This window comes from Canis aureus, chromosome 7, assembly GCF_053574225.1.
Source record: "Canis aureus isolate CA01 chromosome 7, VMU_Caureus_v.1.0, whole genome shotgun sequence".
Lineage (NCBI taxonomy): Eukaryota > Metazoa > Chordata > Mammalia > Carnivora > Canidae > Canis > Canis aureus.
This window is the reverse complement of record NC_135617.1, coordinates 35,040,502-35,057,950: the sequence shown is the minus strand read 5'-3', so window position 1 is coordinate 35,057,950 and position 17,449 is coordinate 35,040,502. Positions and strand designations below refer to the sequence as shown.

Sequence of the window (17,449 nt, the reverse complement as noted above, 5' to 3'; positions counted from 1 at the left end):
GACTGTTACTGTAATACAGTGTTTGGTGCTCAGCGCTTGGTAGTTTGTATAAATAAATATGGCTATTCCCTGAGGGTTCCTTTGAGCCAAAATGCAGGGACCTCACCTTCCACACAGGCCCATCGGGTTTATTTCCCCAAATCCTGTGACCATTCTGCGATTTGCTGCAACAGCAAAGGGAGTGAGTTTGCTTATCCCTGCCTTCAGTGTTGAAGCGCCCCAGGAAAGTGCTCTGAGTGGAGGAGCAATCCCAGCAACTGTCTGTGGCCTTGGGAAAGTGGCTTAGCATCTTTAGTCTCACTTGACCCTACTATAAAATGGGTTATTTAAACCAGATGGTCACTAATGTACTCATGTCCCTGAAGCTCAAATATAAATCTCCCATTCTAGGTGTCCTACTGGAACAAGACCGCTGGGAGCATTTGCTGGCCACGCTGGCATACCTCCAGAACTATTGCTGGAATTCAGTGATCAAAAGAACTTTAAAAAAATCTATATTTAATTTAATATTTCATTGTTTTATTATTGGCCAAAACATGTTTTGCTATGGCTTATAGCTGAAGGGCAGGATTAGGGTGAGAATAATCAATCATTCAATGATAAATAGCACACATTAGAGCACCATGCATGTGGTTGGAGTTTAACACACATTTGTGGAACTGAGTAAGTTACTAGTGAGGATTCTTTCTGGTTTAAAGGGATATGTAATATGAAAAACTTTGGGTTTTATCTTAATTACCCAGCATTCTCAAGAACAACAACTATACACTGTTCATAGTAGGCTCTCAGAAACTCTTTCTTATATGAATGGATGTGTGGCTGCCCTTACACATCATGCCCAAGATGAGAGCCTCAAGAACTCTTGGTTATTATTTATGTCTACTATACTGAGGTGTTTCAGGTGCACTGGCATTAGGGCCGAGTGTCCCTGGGTCAGCTGATGGCAGGAGAGCTCTGAGAGCGGCTGTGGGAAGTAGCCCTGCTGCTGGGCTGAAGCCCAGGCTTTTGTGCATGGTTTTCATTCAAGAGTTCCAGGAAGGATTCCAGGAGCATCTTAAGGAAGCTCCAGGCAGTGGCTCATGTGGGGGATGAGAGCATGTGCTGAAACTCTAGAGAGGCTAAAGGTACCTTGTGGTCCAGCCAATACTGGGGTCCCCTCATGGAAGCAGGTGTTAACAGAAAATCCCCAGTGATAACATCCTAGAAAGCACAGGGCAGCAGCAGTGTAAAAACTGGAGATGGGGCCAGAGACAGGACATGGGGCGGGGGCAGAAGCTGGGAGAGTCTCCTGGAAGGAGATTCCTGTGGCTGCCTCAGTTCAGAAGGGACACTCCTAGCAGAGCCAATAGTACATGTAAAGGGGATATTAGGAAATTTGGGACCTTTATTTCTGAAAGTGAACTTTTTTCTTTTTCTTATCTTTTCTTTCTCTCTTTTTTTTGGGGGGGGGCATTCTGAGAATATAACAAAATATAGGCAATTTCACTTGGTGAAATGTGAAATCTAACAATTCATTTAGGATAAATTAAACTTAAGTGTGTTGTCACTTTTTCTAAATAAACAACCTGCATATACCTGGTAGGTGGGTCCGTAAGATCCTCTAAGATAAAGAGGCAGTAGGCCAACTTGAAGAAAGCACGCAGAACTGCCACCAAGTTCCAGTCACAGCCCTTGGTGACTAGTAAATGGTAAATTACTTACACTTCTCTGAAACGCAGTTTCTCCAGCTGTGTAATGGGGAGACATCCTATCACTTTGCATAGTTATTTATTAAGATTAAAAAGTGTCTATTAATAGTTGCTGTTACTGTTTTTATTGTCACTATTGTGATAAGTGACATCTGCCACCTTCTTAAAGCCGGCAACTAAATGAGAGTCTTTCAGATTATGCAACTTTCCAGAGAAAATGAGTTTGCTTTGATTGGAGGAATCCTGGATGCCAGACTGTAATTAATTTCAAAGTTTACCATTTACCAGCCTTGAAATCTGTCCATTTTTGAGAGGACTTCTTAGGAATTCAAGGAGAGAATAAGTTAGAATAAGTATGTGTTTTGCATTTTTGGAATCTTCAACCTGCATGGCTAACTGGCATAAAAGCCCTACATGCTTCTAAAGAATTTTCATAGCAGCCTAAATGAAAGACGGCTCTAGTTGCCAGGGATGCTAGCGGAATACTGAGCAAGCTGTGATTTATTCGATTTTTCAGTTGATAAATCACAGATAGTCCTAACATCGGTTTATACTTTCTACATCATAGATTCATTTATTCAGGTTGTTTTCAAAAGCTGAATGGCAAACCACACGTGGTAATAACACTGTGTCACTTCTCTCATGGGTCTGTACCTCTGCAGATGTTACTTGGCCTAACCCATTACTTGCCCTCATCTAGAGACACATCCAGGAATTCAGATGCTGATCTGAATGTGGAATGATACTCACCTAGAAATCTCATGAGAAGTTTCAAAATTTCTCTTCTCCTCTTTAGTCTAAAAGTTACAATGGAATAATATCCCCCCCCCCCCCCAGCATTACTATAGTAACTACATTTCCACTCTGATGTTAGGCCAACAGAAAATAAATGAAAAAGACCTGATTGGATTTTATTTTGCAAATGGAACTAAATAATTGGTCTTCTGGGCATTGCGTGTAAATATAATCAAAGCAGGGCATAGAAAAGAAATGCTAAATCCTCTGACCAAGACTGCTTAACCTTCCCCCAGCTTGAGTAACTCTAGACTCTGACTTCCCTTTTCTTAGTTTACTACTAACTACTAACGGTAATTGTAGATTGAATCTCTGCTCCTTTGAGACGTCAATCTTCTTTACAGCTTCTTGTCAGTATTGCAACTCAAGGCTGTCTTCCACAAGGACCTAGGAGCCATTCCTTTGAAATGCAATCATCAAAGAAGACAGAGCCCCCTATCTCCCAGTCTCTGTGTGTGTGTGTGGCAGGGGGGGGGGGGTAGGAACCCATCTCTAAGTTGTAAGACAGGAGGGGGACAGGCCATGAGGACGTCCTCGTTTTCTACTTCATCCCAGCCTCACTAAAACCTCACCTCTGCTCTTGCCACTCTGCTGGATTGCTTTTCTGAAGGGTTCTAGTGACCTCTGACCTGTCGACTTACATGATCTCCACCCACAGTTTGCTCACAGCTGCTGAAATAGCTGACTGTCTCTCCTGCTCTCCTCTCTTCACACTTCTGCAACATCATCTCTGGCTCCTTTCAATGACAGACCTTCTACTCTGCATTATGTGTTGGGGTTTCTCAGAGGGTTCTCCTTTTTCTCCTGCCCTACCTTGCCCTGGGCCATTTTTTCACCCGTTCTCTGGTTTCAACTGAGGTTTCCCAAATGTATATTTTCAGCACTGGCCTCTGGCCTCTGGCCTCTAGGCACCTACTTCATAGGCTAGTAGTGAGTTCATCGAACGTCCATTTTTTTAAAACTGGTTTTCCCAAACATTTGTGGAGTATTTTTATATCCTTAAGATAGGTTATTGATTTTTGCTTTAAAAACTTAAATGAATTAACCTATGTAGCTTTTGTAATTACCTATATATTTTTACTAAATGTTTCAAAATTTGCTATATTTTATGAATGATAAACTGTACATATATATATGAGATATATATATCTCATATATATATAATTTTTTTCCTTGAGAGAGAGAGAGAAGGGGAGGAAGGGGAAGGGCAGAGGGAGAGGGAGAGAGAATCTTAAGCAGGCTCCCTCAGCGTGGAGCCCAACACAGGGCTAACCTCACTACCCTGAGATCATGACCTGAGCCAAAATCAAGAGTCAGTCACTTAACCAACTGGGCCACTCAAGTGCCCCGAATTTATGTTTTTATTTTGTAATTTTGAGAATACTTTGAGGACTGTTTAGTACTTAGTTTGAAGACTTTGAGTTTTAACAAAATTTTATTGAAGTTTAAACTGCAAAAGACCATAGTCATAAAAAAGAAAAGAAGAAAAAAAAATAGGACACCACGGGGATCCCTGGGTGGCGCAGCGGTTTGGCGCCTGCCTTTGGCCCAGGGCGCGATCCTGGAGACCCGGGATCGAATCCCACGTCGGGCTCCCGGTGCATGGAGCCTGCTTCTCCCTCTGCCTGTGTCTCTGCCTCTCTCTCTCTCTGTGACTATCATAAATAAATAAAAATTAAAAAAAAAAAAAATAGGACACCAAACTAGGTGCAAATAGATAGAAGAGGGGCTTTTAGACAGCGTGGCTTTAAATGCACTAGCTCAGCAGGGCTTTCCCTTCCAGGCTGAGCTCCCTACTTCGCGTCTAAAGCTGTTATCACAGTGAGGTAACTGGAGTACTCTGAAACTTCCAGAAGTGTCTGCATCTTCTTCCTGCCCTTGCTGGAGGAGCCCAGCCCCACCTTTCTCTTCTGGGGCTCACCACGTGGATTCCCCAGGATATCACGCACTCAACAGCGCCATCTGCCCACGAGGCCTGACATGACATCATCTTCTGGCCTCCAGAATTAATTGCTCTTTTGGTGCGTCATAGTATTTCTGTTCATATCCTGATTATTGTATTTAGTAGACTTGATTATAGCTTTTTAGGTATATATGTGTATATATACACATATATCTGGTGTATATGTGGTCCCTACACCCATCAGAGATGGTCCTCCTTTGAATAAAGTCTTCTTTGCCATCTTGCCAAGTGTCATTGAATACTTTTATTATTTTTTATTTATTTTTATGGTACTGGTAGTCCTTGTGGCTGCTCAGCCCTGGCTACCACCAACCACTACAGGCTGTCTCACTGCCCACGACTAGCCCAGAGGGACTAGAATTCTCTACATTAATCTCTAGCCCTAAATTCTCTTTTCTTTAGCTAGGCCTCAGTGATTTCACTAGGCCTCAGTGAAATGGGATTTAAAGGAAAAATCAGTGCTTTCTTCATTATGCCTCAGTGATTCCCAAACTCACAGAAATTTGCAGCTGAATGTGGCACATCAGAAAGTGCTCTTTACAAAGGCTTTTTGAATGAAAAAGGCACAGGTCTGATCATTCTAAAGTATTCCTCTTTGGCCATCCTGCAAGTTCTTTTGGGCAGAGACCGACTTTCATATATTAATGTGTTATATGATGGTGGATGAATGCTTATTGTTTTGGATTAGGCATGTAGAAAATGATCAAGGTCTGATAATCAGCCACTTGCTGGTTACTTGGGCCAGTCTACCTTTTGCCTTTGGTGAAGTAACTAAACCAGGATTTCTAGGGGGGCAGCAAGGAGCTCACCTCTACTCCTTGCCTGTCCCTCCCTGCCTGTTCGTACCTTCTTCCTTCTCCACCTCCCTGTTGATTGGAAGGAATGCTTTTGGGGGTAGGTTGGCACAGTGGTCTTTCGCAGTAAATAAGAGTCCTGTTAGGTTTTGGATTTATCCACTATGATATATACAGAAAGAGGAATTCATAAAATTATATTGTTATTTATTGTTAATTTTTATAAAATCCTTATTTGGCTAATTCTGCTGTCCTCAAATCCTTCAGTTCAGGCTTTACTTATGTCCTAGTTGGCTCACTATAGCCATTTCTTGGCAGACCTCTTCCATCCATCCATCCATCCATCCATCCATCCATCCATCCGTTATTCTGTGAATTTCTAATGTATCAGAAATTCAGATTTTTCTCATTCTTTTAAGTACCTAGTAAGAAATAGCATAAAGTAATTTCCCAGGCTGTCCCATGTGCTTCGGCCTCCCCTGTTGTTCTACCATTAAAAGAATAAATTGTCCATGTACCCCCACAGTACCCTTGGCAATCTTAAGGCATGTCTGGGATAGCTTGGTATAAATCTGGCTTGAATAGTGACTGAAACCTAAGGTAACAGCATCTCATTTCTGCTGCTTTTGGCTTCTTAGAGGAAAAGCTACATAGCCGAACTGGTCACAGGAAATAAGCATAATTCCAGTTGCAACCTCCACACAAGCTCCTGGTCAGGGTACTTTTTATAGTTCTCACTGGTACCCTATGCAGATCTCAAATCACTAAGCAACTTAATAACGACAATGTTACAATATTAACTACCAGTATTCATTAGTTAACAACGTGTCTGATGTTACGTTGGGTGCTGCAAATTCTTTCTGTTAATCCTCAGGAGTGTTTACTGTCTCCATCTTCAGCTGTGGAAATTGAGTGCTGCCATTAGTGCACAGGATTCACAGTCAGGACCATGGCTCTCCAAGGCCACTGCTATGCTGTTTTCTTCCAACACCACTCCCGGTGCCCCTCTGTATCCCTGACAATGCGCCACCAGCAACCTGCTCTCTTTCTAAGGCGCCGGTGAAGAAACCCATCTCCACAGCAGCCCACCTCAGTTCTCCCCTGCCTCAACTTGGCTCCCTAACACTGACCTTTTCATGCTATTGGATGGGTCTCTAAGCAGACTATCAGCTCTCCGAAGGAGGGAAGGAGGGAGAAGACGATTGGACCCTCATGTCTGTTATGCTTTCCAAGTTCTCTTGTACTCATCCCTGTTCATTGCTGTCAATTGTCTAAAGAAATTGGTCTCCTGATCCTAACTGGCAGACACCTCCTGGTTCCTCCTCCATTCTGAGGTGGTGGTTTTCAGGGAAGAGGCAGTATCTTACTAGCATTTAGAAGGTCTTTGATTTCTTACCGGGTCCTCAGGGCTTTCTGAGCTGCTCCAGTTTGGAGGAAAGCACTCCCAGACTTAGTGCCCAAGGGTGATCTGTCTTTTTAATGATCCTGTTTACTGATCCTGTTTACTGAGGCGATTTTCTTAAAGTTGCTCAAAGTTCTGCTCTGTCAAAGAAATGTGTCTCCCAACTGAGCCTCTTTGCATTTTGCCCAAGGCTTTTTCCCTCTGCCTTCATTGTTAGAAAAAAGCCAGAGAGGATGTTAAAGATTCACTTCACTAATTCATGGCCAATTAGGAAGCTTTGTTTTAACCTGACTAGAAGGTCCCGTTGGCCTTCTAGTTTGGATTTGGAACCCTGCCCCTCTGCACTCTGGGGGATTTAAAAATCTTCCTTTGATTGGTTAGAAAACAGAATTTTGAAAGTAATGACGGCAACAGTTCCCAATTTGGGCATAGCTGGTTACAATGGTACACCCAGTATCTTTTATTATAAGAATGGATATTTGCTTTCTATTATATAGATTTGGGCTAACCTCCATTATCTTTTATATATATTTTTTATTGGAGTTCAATTTGCCAACAGATAGCCTAACACCCAGTGCTCATCCCGCTAAGTGCCCCCCTCAGTGCCCGTCACCCAGTCACCCCCGCCCCCCGCTCACCTCCCTTTCCACTACCCCATGTTCATTTCTCAGAGTTAGGTGTCTCTCATGTTTTGACAACCTCACTGATACTTTCACTCATTTTCTCTCCTTTCCCTTTCACTATTTTTTTATATTCCCCAAATGAATGAGACCATATAATGTCTGTCCTTCTCCAATTGACTTATTTCACTCAGCATAATACCCTCCAGTTCCATCCACGTTGAAGCAAATGATGTAACCCCCATTATCTTTTATAAGAGTTCTTCACATCAACACTTCTCTGTTTTAACCTGCACACGGAGGCTGATCTATAGTGTACAAATGGTAAGATATTATTTTTTTCTTTCATTGGTGGTGGTGCAGTGCCTTTTTTTTTTTTTGAAGCTTGGATTTTGGTCTAATGATTATTTTTCTTTCCTCAGGATGCTGTTTCAGTTTCATCCTGAATTGGGTTATTAGGAGGCACTTCTGATAGTTAACTATGACTGGAAAGTTTCTTAGGTAGAAACCCTCCAGGTTGTTGCAGTTTGCTAAGAAAGTGCTTCTGACTTCTAGCAGAATGCAAATTAGTTTGGCTGTGGAAAATGTTAAAAAACAAAACAAAACAAAAAAAAAACAAAAACAAAACCAGCAACAAAAACAATCTCTTAAGGCACAGCAAAAGTTGTGTCCTGAGGGGGAAATTAAAACTCCCAGATTGTGAAGCATGAGGTGTGCTTCTCTGCTTTTTTGATGTAGAAAAACATTAACTTGTATGTTTTAGGACACTACCTTTCTAATAAGGTGATCTATTAGCTTCCAATAGATTGTTATTTAACAAGTGTGATTTTAATTTGATTTTTGTGGTCTCAAAGTTGAACAGTTTGCTAACCAAACAAACAAAAACAAAAAACTCCCACAATTTTCTTGGTTGGATTATTTTACCTGTTTCAATGTCGAGAGAGTAGCTGTCTATCTCCAGGTCAAGCTGTTGGGCTGCAGCAGAACGAAAATCCTCCAAGACCCCCTTCACAGCCTTGGTGAGGTTATATGGTACTGACTTAGCAAACCTCATTTTGCTATTCACGATCACACTCCCATTTCTGAAGTTAAGTATTTCAAGTTGCTTAAATCCCGTGAGATTGGAGCGCAGATATGGAACCAGCTGCAAAATGAAAGATGGTTTACCCTTAACTGTGTTCTAAGTTCTCAGTGACTGCTAATTCCATTTATATTCACTTCTCATTATCTGAGGCATACATTTCAGTTCCTTTTTGATTGTTTTTATTTTTATGTTTGGATTTAATGTGAGACCAGAACATGACTATTTAATGATCTATTTGCAGTGATTATGTCCCATATTTTCACCTCTCTATGTGTATTGAGATGGATGGGCAGTGATTTTCTTCATGATGGATTGGGAGAACAGAGGATTTTTAAAAATCTAGGCCAATGTTATCAGCAAAGCAGGAATGCCGGGTTCAGTTATTAAAAAAAAAAAGATCCAAGCTAATAAAAATATGTTCCAAACTGAGCCCAGGAGCTGATTGACCTACACCTGTATAAATGGGACATCTATTTGGAAGCAACCAATTGGAATGACCTATTGAAATAACAGCTTACACATCAGCTTGTCTGTCTGTGCAGGACATGTTTCACGGTCAATGCATATGCCGTGTAGCGGAAACAGCAGGGCACTGGCAGTCAGAAGACTTGGGTGTCAGTCCTGGAACTGTCCCCAGCTAGCTGAGTGACCTTCATCAAACCACTTATCCATTGTATAGTACCTTAGTGCCCTTATCTGAACTGTGAGGAAGAAGAAAAAGTGGTTCCCTAAGGACCTTTGCCAAATTGTGATTTAATAATCTCAGAAGTATGCCCAAGGGAATTGTGCTTCCAATTCCCACACCTGCTTATTGTGAGCCACAGCCACCCCTGAGATCACTTTTCAGAAATGTCTGAAACTCAGCAGTGTCTGCCTTGTCCTTGGCCCTGAAAGCTAATCCCCTCTTTAATGAACTGATGCCTACAAACACAGAGAGTACACACATGCAAGCTAAAATCTCCCAGGCTTAGCCTAGATCTACTTTTTCTTATCCCTGTTTTCTGCCCCACCAGAATTTTGACTCTAACCTTGTCCACATTCCAGTAGCCATTCACCCCTCCCATAGGTTATTGTAAAAATAAAATGAAATTTTATACCAAGTGTGGAACTTCTTTTTTTCAGGCTATTCTCAGTATTCTCCTATTTACATTAACCGGGCTCATTTTTTGTGTGTGTTAGCACCGCATTGGTTTCTGGTGGGAATTCCCTGTCTCCATCTAGTATGCAGATAACTAGTGGCCTCCTTCTCCCAAATCCATTTTCTTCTTCACAGGAAAGAGGTTGCCTCCCTAGAAACCACATTTCTCAGCTTCCCTTGCAGCAAGGTGTGGCCATGTGCTAGTTGCCATCAATAAAATGTGAGTGGAAGATACGCAGGCAACTTTGGTATCACTTTCTTAGGGAACTGCTTGTCCGCTTCTCACAAGTGGAAACAGGGATTTACCAGTGACTCAGCTTTGTGTGAATGAAGAAACACCACTGGGATTGTCAGGGTTATAAGACAGAGGAAATGCGAGTCCCTGGATGACACTGTAGAGCAGAATTGCCCTACCCTTCAAATTAAAGAGAAATAAACTTGTATCTTATTATTTAAAAAAAAAGATTTATTTAATCACAAAAGGCAGAGAGAGAGAGAGAGAGAGAGAGAGAGAGAGAAACATAGGCAGAGGGAGGCGAAGCAGGCTCCATGCAAGGAGCCTGATGTGAGACTCTATCCTGGATCTCCAGGACTCTCCTGAGACTCTCCAGGATCATGCTCTGAGCTGAAGGCAGGCGCTCAACTGCTGAGCCACCCAGGCATCCCAACTTGTATCTTATTTAAGTTACTGTATTCTTTTTTTTTTAAAAATATAGTTGACATGCTTGTTATATTAGTTTCAGGTGTACAACACAGTGATTCAACAAGTCTATATGTTACCCTATGCTCACCACAAGTGTAGCTACCATTTGTTACAATACTTAAGTTACTATATTTTTGATCTCTTCATTATGGAAGCTTAGCACATACCCTAATTAATACATCTGAGTTAGGTACACTGGGACTCTGTTCCCTGAGATTGTCCCCATATCTTCTCCTCATCTCATTGGGCTGGGGGTGGGGTAGGGAGACTGAACAAAGTCTTCCTTTAAAGCTTACTCAGTTGATTGAGCCTCTGCCTTTGGCTCAGGGCATGATCCCGGAGTCAAGGGATTGAGTCCCACACTGGGCTCCCTGCATGGAGCCTGCTGCTCCCTCTGCCTGTGTTTCTGCCTCTCTCTCTGTGTCTATCATGAATAAATAAATAAAATATTAAAAAAAAATAAAGCTCACTTGAAGATGTGGTTTTAATTTGCATAATGATTTGACTTACATGAAGCTTACAAATATTTTTCTGTTATTTTCAGAAATTCTACAATTTTTGCATTGTATACTTGACCTTGTTTGTGACTTTCTGGTTTTGAATCCTTCCATGTGATGGCAAGAAAACAGCCTGTGGCATTATAACTTTGGAAAAGTTTGCTCATATTCCTTTTAAATTTCACGTTCAGTACTTGAGTGGCTATGTATTATTCCTTGGAAAACTAAATTAGGAAGAAGTATAATGAAAAGATCTTAAGGAAAAGATCCCATGAGGCTGGGTGGTAGTGTCTGCCTGAAGTGTCCACCGCAGAACTTAACTTGCTTATTGGATCTGAATCCATCCCCATACTTTAGCTGAATGCCTTCAGTAATAGCTGTGTCAGAGGCTTTTCTCTTCCAACATTCATTGCTCAAGACAGCCAGTGATTATACTATAAAGGAACAACAACAAAAGAAAGGACATGCAGGGAAATGGAAGCAGTGCTTACTCACCAGCTGTGTGAATTGCTGTTCCAGAGCTTGGTACTCTAGAGAGCTCTTGTTGAACAAGTTTTTGGAGAAGGGCATGTTAGCAACTCGCAGACTGAAGAACACGACCAGTTCTTGGCCCTTGGTGGCAGTGGTCATAGAGCTAGTGGTGAGGTACTGTAAAGCTGGAGTAGGAGTGGTGTTCTCCAAGAAAAGACCTGGGGTAGAAACATACCCACTCAGTCTTGGTACCTCAGAGGAGGCAGGAGTGTTAGTTAGATCCATTATGTCTAAGTCTCTCACTATATCTTGGCTGCCTAAAGATGCAGTTGAACGTGAAATTTCTAGAGCTGATTGGCTGATGGAAGAATAGTCATCCGAGGGGATGGTTCGTCCTGGGATTAGTACTGTCTGGTCAACGGGCATTATGTCTGTGGCACTTTGACCAGTCAGAGAGAAGATGCTTGATGCAGTGAAGAAAGGTAGAGTGTCTGATAGTGAAGCAGAGGCCTTAGCAGGTGGAGACCAAGAACTGTCTGTGGAAAAAGCTTCTGAGTCCAATTCATTATGTCCAAACATTTCCCCCAAAGAATGGAAAGCAAAAAAGGAAATCCAAAGTTAGACTTAACTTAATTGCATCGATTGTTTTAATGTCATATTTTTAAAGAAGAAGGAATTCGTATAGAAAGAATAGGCAGCCCTGTGTCCAAACCTGGGGAGAGAGAGGGTGGATTTCTGTACTCACTTAATTCAGGGCTAAATGGTTCCAGATATAGGAGCCTAAAAGACCACCAGTAACCTAAAATTTCTGCTTAGCCAGAAACAACACACCTAGGGACCAGCTGGTAAAAACTGACTAGGTCACCAGGTGGTGCCAAAACACAGATGGCATTCGAATAGATTTGGATCCCACATTACCATCTGGAACTCCTAACCAATTAGCTATGCAGTGTGGGTCCAGAAATTTTATTCACCTTCCAATCATGCAAGCATGCATCTTATGCATTTGATTTTTGGATCTGAGTTATTCCATTTTGGTAGCTTTACCACTTAAAATTTAAATTATGCTTTTCCAAAATTAGATAATCTGACTGAATAACTTGCTGATTTGCAAAATAGTTTGGAGAAGGTAAAGATGTAGGTGATACATAAAACTTGAGCTTTATGTTGGCCATACAGCTTGTTAAATTGATAGCATTTAAAGTTTTGTTGTTTTTTTTTCACTTTTACATGAGTATACCTTGATAATTTCTACCAGTACTTTGCATTTCTTCCTTGGGTAGGAGCACATTGATCTACTAAAATCTATCCTCCTTTTGGTACAAAATTAAAACCAGTAAGTATTTATGAACTACGAAAGTGGCTATATGAAACTTTCAGATAAAGAGATTGGTGGGTTATTAAAATATTCCAATAAACCTAAATCCAGAGCCACTGACAATATTTAAGGCATTAGGTAGATCAAAACAAGGAGCTTTCTGTGATTACTTCAGGGGCATTTTGGCAAATATGTGGGAAAGCTGTGTTGAAATCCAAATGCTAAGCATGATGAATGGACTGTCTGGATGCAGATATAATCTTTGGACTCTCAGCTAATTTACTAGAGTGCAATCACCCAAACTGAAACTCCAAGTGATAAACAGCTCTGAAAGGTGGAATCATATTACTTTTATTAGTTTCTTAAAATAAAACCTGCCTGTTGGTGAACTGTACCCAGATTTCAGAAAAGTACCTTCTTTTCTCTCACCTAGGGAGAATGCCGAGGCATGTTTGCCCATACTTATTCAACTGTCAGAAATGATGATTTCTAACATCCAGGATCTCTCTGGATATACACCTGTAGTTTTATTCAAGTCTTCATTGCCAAAGACTGATGTTTGTATCTCCCCCAAATGCATATTTGAAGCCCTAATCTTCAATGTGACAGTATTTGGAGGTGGGTCTTTGGGAGGTAATTAGGTCATGAGGGTGGGTCCATCAAGAATGCAATTAATGCTCTTATAAAAGGACACACAAAGAGATGATCTCTGTTACATGAGGCTATGGCAAGAAGTCAGCCTTCCGCGAAGCAGAAAGAAGTACCTCACCAGGAACCAGATCAGCTGGCAGCCTGATCTTGGGGTTCCCAGCCTCCAAAACTGTGAAAAATAAATTCTTGTATAAGTCCTCCAGTTTCCTTTGTTGCAGCAGCCTGAGCTGACTATGACATCCATAGAAAGATCTGGGACGAATAAATGAAAGGCTACAAGTACTATCAGTGGTTTGATTTGACTTCTTTGTGTCATGGGGAAATGCATATGAACTTGTGTTGCTATGATGTGGTCTTTCTGCTCCTCTAGATGGTAAGGGTCTAGAAAGAAGCCAAATGACAGATATCTTCATTCTGTTCCTGGGCCAGTATCTTATTACTCACGCTTTTGTTACTAGATAGACTTAAGCCAGATTAAAATAGTCTGCTGCCTTAATGTCATCAACCAATACAAGTGAATTTCTAATCCCTTCCCTTTGTAACATCTTAATAGTAATCTTTTACATTCAAAATAAACCTAAGCAAGTTCTTTCACTTGATAGAACAGTTGGCTATTTAAATGTAGGGTTGCTAGATAAAGTGCAGGATTCTCATCGGAAAATACACTAAGAAATTATTTGTTGTTTATCTGAAATTAAAATTTAGCTGGGGATCTTGTATTTCTCTTTGCCGAATCTGGCAGTTCTATTTAAGTGCGGTTGTATAAGACTCCCTCTATTCTCTCTTAGCTTGAGATTGAAACTATTAAGGCTATGGCTAATTCTTTTGAAATAAAAATATTGTCAAACCTCATAACCACTTATAAATGGGTTTTAAACAATTATGTTTTCATTTGATTCTTATATAAAAATTAGACATGGCAATGACACAGGCCATTTCAACATTAAGTTTTTTACACTGCAACAGAGAAGTCAAACACTAAAAGTCAAGGCTATTTATTTTATCATGAGGTATGCAACATAAGTAGACTCAAAATAACTTGACATTTAGCTGTTATGCTACAGTGCATGTATAGTTCCTGTGAGGGTGTGGGGTGTGTTTTTATGTCAGTGTGCCTGGTGGGGGTGCTGGTTAGAATTTCATCTGCTGGGTGTAGAGGAAATGGCTAGTTTGGTCATTTTCTGGGCAGCAGACCTGTCCAAAAGTAAAGGCCACAGATAAAATGGTCCAAACCAAAATATACGAACTCAGGTTTAGCAGAAACCCACAGTGAGAGATGCAGGTAATGGGTGAAGATGGGCACAGTGAGGGTAGCCAGGAGTCCTACTAGTAGCCAAAGGAAGGCAAAGCAGATGATGAGCAAGGTGTGAGGGACAAGTACAGTTGAAAGAATATTTTAAATGCTTCTAGAAAAAGATACACATGCCATAAACATTGAGTGGCCATCTATTTTATGTTTAAAAATCTAAAAAGAGATTCCACAATCTCTTTTAGATAGTCAAGTGGCATCAACAGCACTTTCTTTTTTTTAAGATTTTATTTATTTCTTTGATGGGGGAGAGAGAGAGAGAGAAAGAGAGAGAATGAGGGAGAGACAGAAGGTACAAGCAAGGAGAGAAGCAGGCAGGAAGAGTGGGAGAAGCAGATTCCCTGCTGAGCAGAGCACTGGCCACCGTGGAGCTCGATCCCAGGATCCTGGGATCATGACCTGGGACCATGACTGAGCCATCCAAGTGTCTCAACAAATTCTTAATTCTATATCAAACAAATCCATTCTTATTTATCATAACAAGAAAATTATTCCCTTCCTTTTTGGCATAGTATAGGGATAGGAAATAAGTATTTATTATACATTCATTCAACAGATAAATATTGATAACCTGCTATGTGCCAGGCATTGTTCCAGGTACTGGAATACATCAGTGAACAAAACAGACGAAAGTTCTGGCCTCGAGGAACTTATTGTCTAGTGGAGGAAGACAGAAAGTAAACAAACAATGGGAAATGTATAGTATACCAAGTTGTGGTAAGTGCTATAGAAATAAAGTTAAGTGGGAAATGGTGTGAGAATGTTGGGTTGGCAATTTATATAGAGTGGTCACTGAGAATATAATATTTGAACAGGACCTGAAGGGGTAAGAGAGTTTAGCCATGCAGCAAATGCAAATGAGAAAGCCAAAGGAAAAAGGGTGTCTTTAATGTTTCAGTAACAGCTGGCTGGGAGGGCAGCATGGCTAGAATGGAGTTCTATACTATCCATCAACTGTGAGGGTGACCAAAGATATTTTCAAATACTCGAAGTCTCAAAAAACCCCTCCTAGGCACCGTTTCCTAAGATGTTTTCACATAAAATGATGGTAAGCCAAGTAGAAAGAAATGGGATACTGAAAAAAACTTAGGGAAATTCTCTGAAAGGTGGTAATAATGGGGTCTTATGGGGAGATAGGTACCACTGATGTCTCAAGAGACAAGTATATGGAATACTTGTATAATCAAACCCTCTCCATTGTGGCAAATTATTTACCTTGACAAAACTGCTGGAAAATGTGCTCTACAATAAGAGAGTAAACCTAGAGAGAGAAAGCCTGAGATCTAGGGACCAGGGAATCCAACCCAGTAGGAAGGCCAAGGAAATTCTAAAGATGATAGCAAAGGAGAGTCCCAGGTGACAGCTGTTAAAAGGCTTAGAGAGTAGCAATCTAGAAAGAAAGAGAAGAAGGTATCTGAAAATTGGAAGTGATAAGTTACCTGATGAGGAAAAATATGTTGGAAAATTCATTGGAAAGTTAGGGAATAGTTGACATTAAATACAAAGAAAACTAAGCAAATAAAAAAAAATCAAAGAAAACATCAACTCTAAGAAAACAGAAAGGAAACAGAGCAAACAGGTCAGTTGTGAATATATAATGTAAATGCTGAATATAGATTTAATTATAGTTATCATCTTTGAGAAGATTAGGTGGAAGCAGAAGAATGGTTTTGTGGGAAACTTAACATTTATTTACAATAATAGAAAGACAATAGATGATATATAAAACTGATGACTCAAAAGATACATATTATTTAAAATTATAGGAAGAGTAAATACCAGAAGAAATAGCTAATTGAGGTTAAGAGACTAGTTTTGGTAAGTGGGACTACACAGTGGGGAGGTGTGAGACAGGGAAAATGCTTAATTTGTCAGAACACTTTAATGTGACTTGACTTAAAAAAATTAAGTGCTTTATTTTGGGATTATTGTATATTTAAATGTAGTTCTAAGGAATAAAAGAGTGACATTGGTAAAATGGCAGAGTAAGAAACGCCAAAAGTCAAGTTGTCCTTTACATTCTAAAGTTACAGCTAGTAAGTAGTTGTGATATAATAAGAAATCTATATTTGGTCTCTGCCTCCAGTTCCTAACATAGAACTCCTAAGTCCCTTATAATTTCCTGGGTGATAGGAGTATCTTTGTTCTAGTGAGGTGATTCCTGGTGGGTTCCTATAGCTGCACCTTTATATTCTTTGATAAACATCTTCCCATTTCCCCCACCTCCTGGCTCCTGGTAACTACCATTATGCTCTCTGTGTCTAGGTATTTGAATTTTTAAGATTCCACATACAAGTGAGATCATGCAATTTTTTTTCTTTTTGTGTGTGGCTTATTTCACTTAGCACAATGTCCTCCAGGTTTACCCATGTTGTTGTAAGTGGCAGGATCTCATTTTTAAAAGCACTGCATATATCCATACATCTATCTATCTTTATATCACAATTTCTTTAATCATTCGTCCACTGAAAGATATTTATAGCTGGCTGATCAGAAGTGATAAGTGATAGCCTGGGACTTGCAACTGGCATCTGAAGTGGGGGGCAGTCTTGTGGAGCTGAGCCCTTACCCTGTGGGGTTTGTACCAACTCTGAGTAGAGTGGTTAGTGTCATACTGAATTGTTTGACAGCCATGTGATGTCTGAAGAGTTGGAGAATTGGTTGATGTTGAATAACTGCTCCACACATTTGATGTTAAAAGTATTGTGAATGGAGAAATAGTTTTCCTCTTAGTAGTTAAGCCCTTAGGAACTTTGGCACCCGTGAGCCCTCTTAAAACAATTATCTCATTATATCTTCCAGCCAACTCAAAGATAAAATAGAGAACTCAGAAATGTAGAAGCTATAGAAGGTGTGAGAGTGAGGTTTAAATTCACTTAAATATGGAAATCTGCCTAAGAAGCCATAAGAGGTGTGATTGCAGAACCAATTCTAAACTTATGAAATGTGACAATTGTAAAATACTCACCTAACTACCAAAACTTGTGATGTGGGGGAATGAAGATGGCTGGAGTAT

The 17,449-nt window shown here is 40.5% G+C and overlaps 1 protein-coding gene across 1 annotated transcript in view; it reads right to left on the bottom strand.

Annotated features, from left to right (window-relative positions):
• Positions 1-17,449, bottom strand: part of IMPG1 (interphotoreceptor matrix proteoglycan 1) — a gene marked incomplete at its 5' end in the record, with an annotated part of 107,713 nt that overhangs the window by 19,630 nt on the left and 70,634 nt on the right. The window contains 2 exons of the mRNA XM_077902633.1: positions 8,187-8,406; positions 11,180-11,691. Coding sequence (XP_077758759.1) covers positions 8,187-8,406; positions 11,180-11,691 — 732 coding nt within the window. The remainder of the gene's footprint in view (positions 1-8,186; positions 8,407-11,179; positions 11,692-17,449) is intronic.